At 39.1% G+C, this 17,928-nt stretch overlaps 1 protein-coding gene across 22 annotated transcripts in view; it reads right to left on the bottom strand.

Annotated features, from left to right (window-relative positions):
- Positions 1-17,928, bottom strand: part of PHF21A (PHD finger protein 21A) — a 211,263-nt gene that overhangs the window by 17,268 nt on the left and 176,067 nt on the right. For all 22 annotated transcript variants that reach the window (XR_001882591.1, XM_017858146.1, XM_017858142.1 and 19 more), the window contains 4 exons: positions 7,293-7,391; positions 3,898-3,949; positions 3,092-3,171; positions 2,575-2,635 (listed from right to left, as the gene is read on the bottom strand). Coding sequence is in view for 21 of the 22 variants with exons in the window: in XM_017858146.1 (XP_017713635.1) it covers positions 2,575-2,635; positions 3,092-3,171; positions 3,898-3,949; positions 7,293-7,391 (292 nt within the window). In the remaining variant the exon portion in view is untranslated. The remainder of the gene's footprint in view (positions 1-2,574; positions 2,636-3,091; positions 3,172-3,897; positions 3,950-7,292; positions 7,392-17,928) is intronic.

Below are 17,928 nucleotides of genomic sequence, written 5' to 3'. Positions count from 1 at the left end.
TTCCTGGACTATTGCAATTTGAGGTTTCTAGTGCAAGAACCAAGATAACAGAACTCAGTGGGAGCCAGGGACAGGAATGAGTTTATTTTATTTTATTTTATTTTTTATTTTTTTGAGACAGAGTCTCGCTCTGTAACCCAGGCTAGAGTGCTGTGGCGAGATCTCGGCTCACTGCAACCTCTGCCTCCTGGCTTCAAGTGACTCTTCTGCCTCTGCCTCCCAAGTAACTGGGACTACAGGCACATGCCCAGCTAATTTTTTGTATTTTTAGTAGGGATGGGGTTTCATCGTGTTAGCTAGGATGGTCTCGATCTCCTGACCTCATGATCTGCCCATCTTGGCCTCCCAAAGTGCTGGGATGTGAGCCACCCCACCTGGCCGAGTTTACTTTATTTTTTCATATCTTTTGCATACTGTTCTCTAAGTTTCTCTGCAATCAGCATTCTCACAATACTATTAATGATTCTCAGTTCCCACAAACTGATTTATTTAGGATTTCTGCTTTTCCTTCTCTCTTCTGTCTGCATTTTATGAGGGTGGAGACAGGCAAAATTCAAGTTAACTATTCTTACCCCTTGCTGTTAGAGCTATTGAGAGGTATGTTCTGGGAGGAGCTTGAAACCTAAGAGCTTAAAAGATGCTCTAGGCTTAGCAACGAATTTTTAAGTATGAATTTTAAAGTATTTCTGTCCCTGGATACCCTCCCCAGTTGACTGGCAGCTGTCTCTCCATTTTACATGACAAACATCCTGATGAACTACATCTCTAAAAATTGGAGCTGTTTAAAAGTCTCAGCCCTGGCATCAGCACTCCTGAGACATCTGATTTGTATAAGAGCGTTTTGACTCAAACCTCAAGGCTACAAAGCAACTTAAATGAGCCCCACGGGTACAGAAAGTCTAGGGCAGCCACTCTTGCCTCACCACATATCTAAGTCAGGGCCCTTGTCTTCTAAGGGCCAAGGTCATTGCTTCTAAGCTATGAGTGATCAAATGTATATGCCCAATATACCAAGGGAAAAAAAAAGGTACAGAGAGGTACGAAATTGCCTATAAGCACTGGTAAATGGTATGTTGGATCATGACTTTGCCAACAGTTGTCATTTATATTAGGATTATGCACAAGAGTCATGATTCTGTCAGATGTTACAAAAATATTACCTCTCTGTGTTAAATTGGTGATGCCTACAGTACAAAGACAGTTCTCACTGGTTTGTCTTTTCTAGGGAGTTCAGTGCTGCTGGAAGGGGAAGAACAAGATGAATGCTCTCTTGTTTACCCACAAAAGGCATATCCTAGGCACTGTGGATGCAGGCTTTTATCCTCTGACCTTGGCAGGAGATGCCAAGGTCTTTCTGGCTCATTTAACCCCTGTCCTCTTAGCAGATATTGCCCACTATCAGGCCAATTATTGTGGCCTCTGGCTGGGGGGCTCCTTTTTGAGAACTGCATCGGGGTCACTAAAAAAACCACCAAACACAAAACAAAACAAAAATAACTTAGAGTACTGGTTACTGTGGCCCAGGAGTCAATATAAAGTCATGACTTACAGCTTCCCATCTAAATATTTTTGAGTACTCAAAGGACAGGACTGATGAAACATTAGAATGGGTTACTAAGGGTGGCTATGATATCTTTTTTGTGGGGAGGGAATGGTAATAGTGTAGTCCTGCCTAAGGCAGACAAAGGGTCAGGATGACCTCCTGAGCTTCCAATAGCTCTGAGACTGTGTGTGCACATGCAAAAATTAGTATGCTACTCCACTCACTCTGCAACCTTTCTAGCCTGGAACTATAATTCAGGGACACATTACCATGTGGAGAAAAGGAGCTTGGGATGTATTACTGACATCAAAGAACAATTTCAGTACCTTGTTTATGAGCTCAAACCCTGAGCTGTTAAGACCTATTTAGACCTGTATGGTGAGAGATGCTGCTCCTGCTGCTGTTTTTTCTGCTCTGCCTAAAAGTCAGATTCTGGAATGTCCATGGGAAGGTCTGAAATATGGGATTGGAGCTCTTTAGGAATCTGTTCTTTAGGGAGCCTGTTTTGAGAGTGACCTTTACTTCCTTAGTTGGAGATGTCCTCTTTTCAAAGATTCTAAGTTCTCAAGTGTGGCTACCTCTTTCCTTCCTGGAAAGTCTGCAGCTCCAAGAAAATCAGCGTCACACTCTGGCCTTGCCAGCAGCAGGACAACCAAGACACTATTAGGAACACCTTGGCAACGGCAGTGCTCTGTTCTGCTTAATGACACTCAAATGCTTCCTTTTACATGGGGTTCTGTTCACTGTGCTACTCATGGATGGCCTGGCAGGCTTGGGGCAGAAATGCTACATTAAGCCATTCCCCTGAGTCAGCTTTGCCAGAATCCTAGTAAAGTCAGCTTTTGATTCAGCATACAGAACTCTAATAAGAAATCTCATTCTCTTTTCTCTCCCATTCTCAGAGAACAACAAAACTATTTTCAAAGGATAGAGGAGTTAGGTCCTATAATGATGGGAGGAGGGAAGGAGAAGAAACACACACAGAAAGCAAAAGCAACAGCAGCAAGGGAGAGATATAAAAAGGTCCTCACCTCTCTTCCGGGTCCCAGGGTGCATTGTGCTGTTTAGGTATGTGACTGCACTCTTCTTACGCTTTGAGGATTGAAGAAGGAAAGGTGACTGTTGAATAGTGTGGTTATTACTAATACTGGCATAAGCTAAAGATAAGGCACGGCATGACTGTCAACATGCCAACTAGTTAGTGCTAATCATCCTAAGGTCTCAACGCTCAAGGGTTTTATTGTATGTACTTGGCTCTCAGAGACAATCTCAGAGAAGTCTGCCTCTGTTGCCGATGACAGTTGTATTGAAGTCAGGATGAATTAAAATTTTAAGGTAGGCGTGTATCTGCTGAAACTTAGGGAAAAAAACCTAAGGGGTAAGCAGTGACTAATAAAAATGATAAGTCAAAAAAAATCTACCACTTCACAGAACTGGCCAAGTACAATCAGGGTGCTGTTCTTCAGCAGGTTTTCAGAGGGGAGGCACCGAACAGCTCATAAATAAAACTGGAACATGAGGGAAGGGCCAGGTGCTGGCCAGTAATACCTCTGGCTCAAAGACTGCTCCGCTGTAGACCGGATTTGCCGTTGTTCTTCTTTTTCGCTCTTGCCTCTTGCTTTGGATTTCTTGAGAGAAGAAAAAGTTTCGATTAAAAGAGAGGCATGGAGAACCTACAAAACTTAACTTCATTGTTTTATCTATTGGATTTCCCATAAGAAATCAGAATTAGGGACAAGTCTCTGTCTCACTGAAGCCTCAACAAAGGCAAGCACACTACTGGAAGCAAATGTGTAGGACCATCTACTCTCACCTGCAAGACCACGCTGTCCCACACGTGGTTCTCTGTTGAGAGTTTAACAACAGACAACCCTTGTAAACAAGCTGTCCTGATTTTTAGACTGCTGTATATTCAGGTCTGGATGAGCTTTATCCATAAGACTTAAACTGAATAACCAAAGTTCATCATTCTTGAATTAAATAATCAAGACAGATACAGCTTTGTAACTGTTCTCAACATTCTGATAACCTGGAGTGACCAGAAATTATAGACTTGTTGGAAGAGCGCTTGCTACTTTGTGCTGTTCAGAAAAAGAAGAGTTCCCCTAAATGAACAGAAGTCACCTTAATTTAGGCAACTGGGGAGGTTTTCCCAGGACAGTAGTTTGGATAATGATAGGAACATTAGACAGAGGGAAGGCAATTTTCCCACTAAAGGAAATAAAGTCCACACTGGCTGAATCATACTCTATTTGTGTTCCAATTTTCTATTCTAGGAATTCAATCAAACACCATTTTCAGGAACAAAGCTGTGGGCCAGAAAGAAAGGCAGTGCCAAGAATATCTTCTCTTACCTTCTAGATGGTCATGTGTTACCAACCCTAGAGACACCATGAAGGCAAGTTTCTGTGCCAGAGAAACAAAAGAAGAATATACTTCAGTCTGGGTTCTCACAAAGCCAACTGACAGTTCCTAGTAGGATATTAGGGAAAGCCAGCCCAATGGGCGGGTCACATATGAATGCACAAGAGCAGACATTCTCTAAGGAGCCATGGAGATCCTCTACAGCAAGGGTGTCCAAAATCTTGGCTTCCTTCAATGTGGGCCACATTGGAAGAAAAAGAATTGTCTGAAGCCACACATAAAATACACTAACACTAATGATAGCTGATGAAATTTAAACAAAAAATCGCAAAAAAACTTCAGTGTTTTAAGGAAGTTTACGAATTTTGGTGGGGCCACATTCAAAGCCATCCTGGGCCACATGTGGCCCATGGGCCACAGGTTAGAAAGTTTGCTCTAGAGGCTCTCTGGTCTAACAGGGCCAAAAGAGAAGGACTGGGGCCTACATCTTCTTTCTCAATGACAGAAATCAGCATCTTGTGTGATCCGAGTTCCCCGCCCCACAGAAAAATCCTCTTAAAAAAAAGAGGATTTCATACTCACAAAACACGCAGAGCCTCCCATTTAACAAGCTCCAAATTCTGAGTGTTTTGCTTATCACGACTGGGTCCCAGTTTCTCACATTTATACTGCCACAATGCTAACTCACAGCTAAATGATTTTTAGGACAATGCTAACTCACAGCTAAATGATTTTTAGGACAATGCTAACTCACAGCTAAATGATTTTCAGGAACGACAGCAGGTGTTTCTGCTGAATACTATGATTTTCAATCACACGTGAACCTAAAATTATGGAGCAATTTCTCTTTGAAGACCACTCTTAGGACTCCATCAGAAACTAAGCTGGTGAAAATACTGGGCCCCGAAGATGGAATGTTAAGACTCTTCAAGCCGGAGAGGGAAACAAATTGATTTCTATTATTTTCTTTGCTTGCATGTGGTCTGAAAAGTGTGTCTTCATTTTCTGTTGTACTACTGCATGCAGTTTCTAAATATGCCAAATAATACATTATCAATTTCTTTCTCTGATGAATAAAGAACATCTTCAATTGTAAAAGACATACTCCTGTAGAGTTATTTATACCACAATTTGATCTTTAAAAGTCCTGACATCTTATCTTCGACATTATGCTACTTTGGCCTGAAGTGATAGAGTCAGTCTATTTGAAAATAAACTTCTTCACCAAGCCACTTGAGAACACAGAAATGTCCTTTACTGGTAACTTCAGAGTCCTGAAGAAATGTTTTTATATTATTTCTTATTTCAAAAACTTAGATGGGCACCTATCCCCTTGACAGCCAGATTAGTCCGGTAAGAAAAAGCAGTCTTGGACTTTCCTGTTTTCTAAACTGTATGTTGAAGTGACATACACTTTGTGGTTGCCAACTGACTACATTCCTAATTTTCACTATTCCTTAGAAATATAATCAAGATCAAGAGGCTTTCCCCTAACTGTTGCTCTTTTGATGAAGCAGTGTGTGGACTGATATTCAGATGCACCCTCTTTTAAGCAAGTAACAGCACCCTTCTTGGCCACTCACACCCAAATCATCTTTGCCAGTTTAGATCAAGTTCACAAAATAATTGAGAAAAAAATTCCTCTCTTGTAGAATAAATTTTTTTTCTTTTTTTTTTTTTGAGACGGAGTCTCACTCTGTCACCCAGGCTGGAGTGCCGTGGCACGATCTCGGCTCACTGCAACCTCTGCTTCCTGGGTTCAAGCAATTCTCCAGCCTCAGCCTCCCGAGTACTTGGGACTATAGGCACACGCCACTGCGTCCAGCTAATTTTTGTATTTTTAGTAGAGACAGGGTTTCGCCATGTTGGTCAGGCTGGTTTTGAACTCCTGACCTCAGATGATCCACCCACCTCAGCCTCACAAAGTGCTGGGATTACAGGCATGAGCCACCGTGCCCAGCCTAAATTTTTGATGATAGAATAAAAAGCTGCCAAGAACTTTTACCTCATATATGTATCCCACATATGCCAAGAGCTAATTTACTCTGTTTATGGTAGTGATTCTGTCCAACTAGAAGGTGAACTATCTGCTACTACACATGATGGTACCTGCTTGCCCACACTGGGTCTCGCTCCATCACCTAGGCTGGAGCGCAGTGGCACCATCTCAGCTCGCTGCAGCCTAGACCTCCCGGGCTCAAGTGATCCTCCCACCTCAGCCTCCTGAGTAGCTGGGACTATAGACATGCGCTACCACACCTGGTTACTTTTGTTTATTTTTTGCAGAGACAAGGTCTCACTATGTTTGCCCAGGTTGGATCCTTCGGTTTCCTTTGATAGGGAAATTTTGCTCAATTTTTCCTCCTCAGAGCATAATACTTGTCATTAATTCTGTGGATGATTTCACAAGTTCCTCAGCAATTTCTGTGACTAGTACTTCTTTTTGGCTCAAGTTTTGGCCCTCTTTTTAAAGATAAAATTAAAATTCATTCATTTCATATCAGAAAGAATTATATTTTGTACTTGTTTTAGGAAACCTGAACTGGCCCAATAAATCACTACTTTAAAAAAATGGCATGAAGCTTTGATGACTTTATGCCACTATTTCACATGGTTTCATTAAGAAGAATGCACTAAGGATAGAGGCAAGTGAATTACTGGTCAAATGAAATCTAACTGTCAGATATTCATCATCATATTACCTGTCTACATTTTCTGTTTATAGCTGCTTATGCAAAAGCATCAAACTGAAAAAATCTGCTTGTCTAAGGACATACAGATTCACATTCTATATTTTTATCAGAGTCTTCTTTGCTATTTATGTTTACAATTGTATCCTAAATTGTGGTATAGATGTTACTATTTTCATCCCTACTTTTATGCTTCAATGGATTACTTTTGAGCTAATTCATTTTGGGTTTGGTGTTCTAATGTAATACAATGGTTATAACAAAAACGCACATTTAATAACTGCAATTGATAATACAAATACACATTAGCTGAGTGAACTGGGTATCTTATAAATGTTGGCTGAGACAGACACAACACAGTAATGATTAGGAACGCAATGGGACAGCTGGGAAAATCATCGTTCATTTTAACATTTCGAATTTGTAACATGCATATGAAGAATCATGTTTTAAAAAACTTTTCCTTTGATACAATCAAAATGCCTATGTACAAGTGCATGGACCCTCAAGACTACAGTCTAAGAATTCCACTCTAGACCAATCTGACTTGGCAATAACATTGCTGAATAACAAAAGTGCATTAGAAAATGAACATCAAGTTCATTTCATCATTCAGAAAGCAGATGCCCCTCCTGGTACATAAGAATAAACCATACACCATAGACTGCGACCTGCCTTTGGAAACACAGGCCTACCTGAGGGTTCTCCTCCCGTTTTGGTTTGGGTGCAGCAGGTGGGGTGACGGTGCGGCTCTCTGCTTGTTTCTCATCTGTTTCTGTGTGAGATTTAACTGTCTAGGAAAGAAAAATTAAATTAAAATTCAGAATTTGTTTTTTATTAAAAGGGTGAAGCAATCAGAAGTTTAATAGTAGCAGTCAAGAAGAAAGAAGACAACATATTCAAATGTGGAACATATTAATAAAAAAGTTAATACTACAGATTTCATGGGGGGAGGGGCAACTAAAATGTAAAGCCCCAGTTGAAGTTATTATATTGCATGGCTAAATATGAATCTATAAATACAACTCTAAATAAGGTATATGAAAAGAAAAATATGGTTTAATTCCTAAGTATAAAAATATGGTACAGGTTGTCCTTTCTGATTTCCATGTATTTTAGGATGTGGGGGTAGCTTCCCAGAAGCAAGCCTGCTGGTTTTTTTGCTGCTGTTGTTGTTTTGAGAAGGAGTTTTGCTCTCATTGCCCAGGCTGGAGTGCAATGGCACTCAGTTCACTGCAACCTCCGCCTCCTGGGTTCAAGCAATTCTCCTGCCTCAACCTCCCTAGTACCTGGGATTACAGGCACCCGCAACCACACCCGGCTAATTTTTGTATTTTTAGTAGAGACGGGGTTTCACCATGTTGGTCAGGCTGGTCTTGAACTCCCAACCTCAGGTGATCCGCCCACCTCAGCCTCCCAAAGTGCTGGGATTACAGACATGAGCCACCCACTGTTTTTATATTATAGGTCAAGCTCCAGCCCACAATCTGCTTAAGATCAGAATGATGTTGAAAACATCTTACATACATAGTCTTCTATTTCGGAACACTTCCAGCCATAATCTCAGAGAGATTGCAGAACTACCCTTACATGGAATATTAAAAATCTGTCTATATAATCCATCAGAGGAGAGATGCAATTGCTAAGAGTGGGCCATCTTGCGAGAGGCTGACTTCCTAATTTTTCCAAGGCTCTTCTTCCAGAAGCGTCTATTCAAGCAGAAGAAACACCAGTTGATTACCATCTTCAAACACTAAAGGTAGCCAGCATACTGGTAGACTGGGCTTGCACTACTATTCTGTTTTATTTTTTATTTTTTTGAGACAGAGTCTCACTCTGTCGCCCAGGCTGGAGTGCAGTGGTGCGATCTCGGCTCACTGCAACCTCCGCCCCTCCAGGTTTAAGCAATTCTCTGCCTCAGCCTCCAGAGTAGCTGGGATTACAGGCACGTGCCACCACGCCTGGCTACTTGTTTTCCTGTATTTTCAGTAGAGACGGGGTTTCACCACGTTGGCCAGGCTGGTCTTGAACTCCTGACCTCAAGATCCACTCGCCTCGGACTCCCAAAGTGCTGGGATTACAGGCATGAGCCACTGCGCCCGGCCGCATTACTATTCTTACCATGACCAATGGCTAATTCATTTTATGAAGCTCTCTGTAAATACTCAAATAATTTTAAAACAGGAAATATAAAACTAATTTACTTTTTCAAAATTAGAAAAAATGTGGAAGTAATGCTCCTTTCATATGGCAACAATAATTAAGTAAGTGAGAACAAAACTGGTTATTGATGGGCAGGGGCTACACGAGACTTTGGTCCTACAAACAAGACATCTAAAGCTCTCAAAAATCATTATGCTGGAAATATTTTACTAGATCTGAATAACTAATACAAACACAAAGATCTTTCATTTTCTTTCCTGGTCACTTCCATATTTTTCTTCTGCTTTTATATGATTACATAAGGAAAGCGTAAGCATCTGCCTTATCAATACTGTGGCAACCAGTGCTCTGGGGCACAAAGGCTGCTTTGCATTTTTTCCCCACTGGTGTTCTCTCATATTTCCCCCTTTATACTAAAAGCTATGTAAGAATGGGAACTGTTTTATGCACCTCTTGTTTTTGCACCCCTTTGCGCCTGTTATGGTACTTCACGCAGAGCAGGTGTACAGTGAAGAGCTGATTGGTCTTCTGAGTGAAGAGTATGATCTAAGGGACAATCACTCAGGTCTTTCTCTCTCTCTCCATCACACACACACACACACACACACACACACACACACACCACATACACACTTTTTAATCAAAAAGGACACATTTCCTCCGTAAAACAAACCACCAATGGGAAAGTAGTTTACAGTGACATTTTAAAAGTCCTGAGTGCCCAGAAAGCTTATTTTCATGTCTCTTTGAATAGGAAGGACAGAAGTATGATGGAGGAGGGAGAAAAGAAGGTCAACTCTAAGGGTGTGCTGTTCCATTCCAAGGCTATGTGAAGTCTCTCGGAGTCTCTTACATTTCTAAGGCTGAGTAAAGCAATTAGCAGCAATGCTTTTAAGGAAGGGCAAATCAATTCCTCTCCACTAAAAAATTACCCATGGTTCAAATTTCTTTCTCTCATGCAAGAAAAAGTACAATTATCTCAGTGTTATATAAATAATACCAAAAGTATCCAAAAACAGAAATACAAATAAAACAATCAAGACATTGGTGGTAGTGGAGGGTGTCTTTCATTTATGGATCTCTTGCTCTGGGGGAAACCAGCTGCCACGTTGTGAGCAGCATTACAGAGAGGCCCAGGTGTGACAAATGGAACCTCCAGCCAATAGCCAGTGAAGAAGTGAGGTCTGCCAACAACCATGTGATGAGCTCAGACGTGGATTATTAAGCTGTAGCACAGTCTTAAAATTACTGCAGCTCTAGCCAACTAGTTTGACTGCAAACTTGTGAGGGACTATCAGCCAGAACCATCCAACTAAGTTGCAGACCAGAAGGAAATGGGTTAATACATTTAAAATGCTGAGCAAAAAAACCCCTATCAACCAAGAATTCTATATCCTGTAAAACCATTCTTCAAAAATGGAGAAATTAAGACACTCCCAGAGAAACAAAAGCAGAGGACATTCACTACTAGTATACTAGTTCTAAAAGAGATGTTAACGGGAGTCCCTTCAGGCTGAAATGAAAGGACACTAGACAGTAACTTGAAGCCATATAAAGAAATAAGAACTCCAATAAAACTAACTAGATGAATAAATATAAAAGCCAGTGTTATTATTTTTTTTATTTTTAACTTCTCTTTTTTTTCCTATATGACTTAAAAGACAAATGCACAAAGTAATTATATATCTGTACTAGTGGGCACACAGTGTATAAGATAAAATTTGTGACAGTAACAACATAAAGTGGGGGCAGAACTGTATAGGAGCAGAGTTTCTTTTTCCTTTATTGTCATTGGCAAAGCTTTTATTATTTATTTATTTATATTTTAGATTTGAGGGTACAGCGCAGGTTCATTACATGGATATACTGCATGATGCTGAGATTGGGGCTTCTACTGAAACCATACAAGCAGGGTTTTAAAAATCTAAGCTGGGGTTAATTCAAACTAGATTGTTAAAAATGTATGAATGTGAACTGTAATCCCCATGGTAACCACTAAGAAAATAATTATATACAGAAACAGAAATGAGGAAAGCATGAAAATGACACACTAGGAAAAAAAATCAAACCGAAAGGCAGTATTAGAGGAAATGAAGAATAAAAAACATAAGATATACAGAAAACAAATAGCAAAATGGCGTTAAGTCCTTCCTTATCAGTAATCACTTAAATGTAACTGGATTAAACTCACCAATTAAAAGACAGACTGGCAGAATGAACAAAACACATGATCTAACTATATGCTGTAAGAGAGACTCATTTTAGAGAAAGAGACACAAAAAGGTTGAAAGTGAAAGGATGTTTATAATGAATGGCTATAGGACTATCAGACAAAAGTGGCTTAAAGTCAACAACTGTTACAAGAGACCAAGAAGCTCATTATATAATATACTGACAAAAGGGTCGATTCAAAAAGATGATATAACAGTTATAATCATATATGTACCAAACAACAGAGCCCCAAAACAAAGGAAGAAAATATTGAAAGAATTGAGGACAGGAATAAGCAGTTCTACAATAATAAATGGAGACTTCAATATCCCACTTGAAGTAATGGATAAAATTTGCGCAGAGATTAAAATGGACACAGGGAACTTGAACAACACTATACACCAATTAGACTTGTCAGGCATATGAAGAATACTCCACTCCACAAGAGCAGCATGCCTATTTTTATCAAGTGTACATGAAACATTCTCCAGGACAGATTATATGTTAGGCCACAAAACAAATATTAATAAATTTAGAAAGACTAGAATCACAGAAACTATCTTCACCAACCACAATGGAAAGAAGCTAGAAATTAATGACAACAGAAAACTGGAAAACTCACAAGTGTGTGGAAATTAAATAATACATTGTTAAACAAGCAATGGGTACAAGAAGAAATCACTAGGGAAATTAGAAAATACTTTGAGAGAAATGAAAACAAGGCCACAACATACCAAAACTTATGTGATGCTGTGAAAGCAGTACTCAGAGGGAAACTTATAGCTGCTAACAGTCTATATTAAAAAAGAAGAAAGAGCTCAAATCAATAACCTAACTTTACAACTTAAGAAACAGAAAAAGAACTAAATTCAAAGCCAAAAAAAAAAAAAAAAAGAAAGAAAATAAAGACTACGATGAAGATAAATGAAATAGAGAAGAACAACAGAATCAACAAAACCAAAAGGTGATTCTTCAAAAAGAATAACAAAATTGACAAACCTCTGGTTTAGACTAAGAAAAAAAGTAGATATAAATAACTAAAACCAAAAATGAGACTGAGGACATTACATCTCACAGAATTGAAAAGGATTATAGGAGAATATACTGAGAAACTGTACACCAACAAACTAGACAACATAGGTGCAATGGAAAATTCCTAAAAACACACACATTACCAAAACTGACTCAAGATACAGAAAATCTCAATAGACCTGTAACAACTAGAGATTGAAACAGTAATCAAATTCTCCCCCAAAAAGAAAAAGTACAGATCAGATGGTTTTATCAGTGAATTCTACCAAACATTTAAAGAATTAGCACCGATCTGTCTCAAATTCCAGAAAATACACTCTTAAATCATTCTATGAGGACAGCACTACTCTGATACCAAAGCTAAAGACACCAAAGAACAGAAAATGGGCTGGGTGCAGTGAATCACACCTGTAATCCCAGCACTTTGGGAGGCCAAGGCAGGAGGATAGCTTGAGCTCAGGGGTTCAAGACCAGCCTGAGCAACACGACAAAACCTGGTCTCCAAGAAAAAAAAAAAAAAAAAAAATTAAAAAAAAAAAAAAAATATATATTATACTACCTATTATAAGATTAGCCAGGCATGGCCAGGCATGGTGGTGCACAACTGTAGTCCCAGCTACTTGGGAGGCTGAGGTGGGAGGATCACTTGAGCCAAAATCGTGCCACTATACTCCAGCCTGGGTGACAGAGCAAGATCCTGCCCTGTCTCAAAAGAAAAAAAAAATTAAATTCTAGGCCAGGCTTGGTGGCTCATGCCTACAATTCCAACACTTTGCGAAGCCAAGGTTGGGTGATCACTTGAGCCTGGGAGTTCAAGACCAGCCTGGGCAAGAAAGTGAGACCCCATCTCTACAAAAAAATGTAAAAAAATTAGCCAGAGATGGTGGTGCATGCCTGTAGTCCTAGCTACTTGGGAGGCTGAAATGGGAGGATCACTTGAGCCTGGGAGGTTGAGGCTTCAGTGAGCAGCAATTGTACCACTATACTCCAGGCTGGGTAACAGAGCGAGACCCTGCCTCCAAAAAAGCAAAAACAAAAAGAATAGAAAATTACAGACCAATATCCCTTATGAATATAGATGCAAAAACCCTCAACAACAACAAAGTTCCTCAATAAAATACCAGTAAACTGAATTCAAGAGCATATTAAAATGATGATACACCATGACAAAGCCAGATTTATCCCAAGAATGGAAGGGTGGTTCCATGTAAGAAAATCAATATAATATACCACGTTAACAGAACCAAAGGGGAAGAAAAACCATGACATCTCAATTGGTGTAGAAAAAGCATTTGTCAAAATGTAGCACCCAACTACACACACAAAAAAGGTTAACTATGTGAGGAGATAGATATATTATTTAGCTTGATTATATTAATCATATTACTACGTACATCAAACCATCATATTGTATACCTTATACACATACATTTTTTATTTAAAAAATTCAAGTATCTGTTCATAAAAACACTCAGAAAGCTTGGAATAAAAGGGAATTTCCTTGACTTTAGAAAAAACATTTATGAAAACACAGCTAACATCATACTCAATGGTGAAAACTTTCCACTTGAGATCAGCGACAAGACAAGAATGTTTGCTTTCACCATTGCTATTTGATATTGTACTGGAAGTTTAGCTCAGAGCAATTAGGCAAGAAAAAGAAATAAAAGACACCCAAATTGGAAAGGAAGATGTAAATCTCTATTTGCAGATGACATGATCCTACACAGAAAAAAACTCAAAGAATCCATAAAACAAATACTAGAGCTAATAAACAAATTCAGCAAAGTTGTAGGGTACAAGATCAAGACAAAAATCAGCAGTGTATCAAAGGACTGTATCAAGAGAGCAAAAAGGCAAACTACGGAACAGGAGAAAATATTTGCAAATCATGTATCTGGTAAGGGTCTAGTATCCAGATTATATAAAGAACTCTTACAACTCAACAACAGAAAAACAACCCAATTTAAAAATTGGCCAAGGATTTGAATAGACCTTTTTTCATTGATGTACAAATGGCCAAGAAGCACATGAAAAGATGCTTACCATCATTAGTCATTAGGGAAATGCACATCAACACTACTTTGCACCCACTGAAATGGCTATAAATGAAAAAAAAAAAGGAAAGTAATAGGTGTGGTAAGGATGTGGAGAAAATGGAACGCTCATGTACCGCTGTTGGGAATGAAAAATGACTCAGCTGCCGTGGAAAACAGTTTGGCAGTTCTTCAAATAGCTGAGCAGAATTACTGTATGACCTAGCAATTTCTACTCCTAGGTATATACCCCAAAGAACTGAAAACAAGTAGTCATTCAAATGCTTGCACATGAATGTTCACAGCAGTACTATTCACAATAGCCAAAAAGTGGAACCAACCAATGTCTTATGATTTCCTAGGTCTATCAACAGAAGAATGAATAAACAAATTGTGGTATATACATGTCATGGAATATTATTCAGCCATTTAAAACAGAACAGGGCACTGATGCGTATTACCATATGGATGACTCTCAAAAACACGCTAAGTGAAAGCAGCCAGACATAAGATATCACATATTGTATGATTCTATGTATATGAAATATCCAGAACAGGTAAATCTATGGAGACAGAAAGCAGATTGGTGATTGCCAGCGGCAGGGTGGAGGGCAAAAGTTAAGTAACTGCTTAATGGATACTGGGTTTTATTTTGGGGTAATGAAAATGTTGTAGAACTTAATAGAAGTGGTGGTTGCACAATACTGTGAATATACTAAATGCTACTGAACTGTTACTCTAAAATGATTAATTTTATGTGATTTCACCTCAATTTAAAAAAAAAACATTGGATTAGAAAACAAAAAAGAATTCATGGATATCTCTTTGATGCACCTAAAGTTTGGTCTCTGAGATTATAAACCATTACGCAGACTCGAAGTTGTCTTGCAGATGTTATTTTCTGCCTATATGGTGTTTAAACAGTTACCAGTATTTTAACAACTAGGCAACTTTTAAAAACATCTGGATTTCAGGCTTTTCTTGAAAAAGTCTCCATGTGATAAAAGTTTGTTATTGCCAAGCAGCAGCTGCTTCCTTGAGATGAAGCATATTACTGTGCAGTTTGCCACAGTTTCTTCCATTTTCTATTGTCAATTATTATCACGCTTGTCTTACTTATTATTTTAAAGGGGAATTAAGAATAAACATGGGATATCTCTTATACTCATGTTCCCACTGAAAGTGGAAAAATAAATAAAAAATCCAGTTGTTTACTCCTAGCCTGTTTCACTCGCTTACATCTCCTCTTCGAACCCACGGTTATCAGAATTTGCAACTCCTGTTCTTTTTGGTATCATAAAAGAATCCAAAAACTCTGCACAAACCTAGAATGAAGTTAATCAAGTACACTTTATATATTTGTCTGCATGAAAAATCAAAGTTAGGCAGATGCAAATAAATGTCCAAATAATTTTGTTCATCCAGATTGGGATTGAACGCAAAGCAAAACCCATGGTTTGGTCACTTGGATCTATTTTCCTTACTATAGCACCAGTATTAAACTGGGGTAACGGGAGGCATCAGCACGGGTTTACTAAACAGGGAAAACAGAAATTTGAAGATAATACATCGGATAATATTATTATCTTGCAAGTACTCCTCTTTAGAAGATACTGTGCAGATTCCTATGAAAAATATTTATGGTAATGTGGCAATTTTTTTCCCCACAGAACCTTGGATATTTTTCAGTAGCTCCGCCTTGACGACACACATAGAAGTCTTTGTTGCAGGGTGTGCAGTGGGGTGGACATAATTCCTGAGAACTCCATCAGGCACAGTCTAATAAACATTAAATACCTTATCTCATCACCAACAGGTGTTAGTCCCATTTTAGAGCACTGGAGAGGACAAGGACACAAAGGGAGGTGATGTGGAGGCTCTATCATAAGTCTTCTGGCTTCATCTACTTTTCTGTCTAAAACAAGTCTTCAGCTTCAGAGATTTTTAAACCCTACCACTTGTTTTCTCAGAGCCACAATGTAATGTGGTTTCCAATAATGGATAAGATCTCTTATCTGGGGTGGATAAGGAAGTTGGTTATGTCTGACAGGGGAAGGACACACGAGACCACTGCTGTTATAACTGGCATTGCCTTCTCCCATTCCTATGCCAATGTGGGAGGCCATGCTTCCTTCGCCTGGAGACACAGCCTCAGTGCCTGCTCCAAACACACTAGAAACTGAGTTCCGTGAGGGTACAGGCTTTAGTTTATCCACCTTATATATAGACACCACATGCAGCATAGCAACCAGCACTTAACCCATTTTTATTAAATGAATGATGTTATTATCTAAAGGGAATAGCAGAAAGCAAAAGGGAACCCATTTAGCCTGGTCATAGAGAGAACGTTGGATACAGGTTTCGTAACTCTGTGAACAGGTTCTTCCATGGCTACAAACATTACATTGTTTTATCTTTAGCTCTAAGATCTATGAGATCTCTTACTGGCTATAAATGTGATACTGGAAATGAAATATAAATAGAAAAGAAGGCTAGTTGAAAGAAACAAAGTAAGAGAATCCAGAGAATGCAATCTAGTGTAAAGAGAGTCTCTGCTGATTGGGCTTGGTAACCTCTAAGACTATTACACCAGGCTGCCCAGCAAACTAAAATAACAATGACTGAATTCCTTTATTAGACCAAAAAGAGAGAACATTGACCGGACGCGGTGCGGTGGTTCACGCCTGTAATCCCAGCACTTCAGGAGGCTGAGGCGGGCGGATCACGAGGTCAGGAGATCGAGACCATCTTGGCTAACACAGTGAAACCCCGTCTCTACTAAAAATAAAAAAAATTAGCCGGGTGTGGTGGCGGGCGCCTGTAGTCCCAGCTACTTGGGAGATTGAGGCAGGAGAATGGTATGAACCCGGGAGGCGGAGCTTGTAGCGAGCCAAGATGGTGCCACTGCACTCAAAAAAAAAAAAAAAAAAAAAAAGGAGAGAGAACATGAAATTTACTGCTATAAAAGAAATTATTTTAATTCTTAAGAATTCAAGGATATCTTTTTGTAATATTATAATTAAAATAAAAGCTCTATCAACATGAAGGCCAGGACATGAAAAGATGTTTAAGATCTATTAAAGTAGGAAAAAAAACAAATTACAAAATATATAGTTTGATTTTGGTTTTTGCTTAAAAAATGTTTTACATGTACATAGAAAATATCTGGGGGACGGGCGTGGTGGCTCACGCTTGTAATCCCACCACTTTGGGAGGCCAAGGCAAGTGGGTCACCTGAGGTCAGGAGTTCTAGACCAGCCTGGCTAACATGGTGAAACCCCGTCTCTACTAAAAATACAAAAATTAGCCGGGTAAGGTGGTGGGCACCTGTAATCTCAGCTACTCGGTAGGCTGAGGCAGGAGAATTGTTTGAATCTGGGAGGTGGAGGTTGCAGTGAGCCGAGATCCCACCATTGCACTCCAGCCTGGATGACAAGACTCTGTCTCAAAAAAAAAAAAAAAAAAAACGAAAAAAAATCTGTAAGAATATAATCTAAACTGTTAATAGTAATAAACTCTTGGGGTAAAATTATGATAAAAGTTTATTCTCTCTTTAGATTATGCGGAAAAGCACTTTCTACAATTCATATTTTGTAATGTCTGAATTTGTTTTAAAAATGAACTTGTATTATCTTTGTAATCAGAAAAGAAATGTAAAAATGAAACCAAAATAATTTGTCTCCTAAAAATACCTTTATCAAAAAAAGAGGTAAAGAGAAATAATATTTAATAACCTAAAATAGTGTTGTGAAAGCAGGTTCTGTGGAACACTGAGGCTCCTCAGAGGTTCTTTGAGAGCCAGTGCAAGACAACATGTCCCCACCCAAATGCATAAGCTTGAGCATCTGGCTCTCAGTAGCTTAATACCAAAGTTCTGCTGTCAATAAGT

This window comes from Rhinopithecus bieti, unplaced genomic scaffold (assembly GCF_001698545.2).
Source record: "Rhinopithecus bieti isolate Rb0 unplaced genomic scaffold, ASM169854v2 scaffold_46101, whole genome shotgun sequence".
In the NCBI taxonomy this organism is placed as follows: domain Eukaryota; kingdom Metazoa; phylum Chordata; class Mammalia; order Primates; family Cercopithecidae; genus Rhinopithecus; species Rhinopithecus bieti.
Note: the sequence above shows the minus strand (reverse complement) of the source record. Positions and strands in the feature narration are given on the sequence as shown.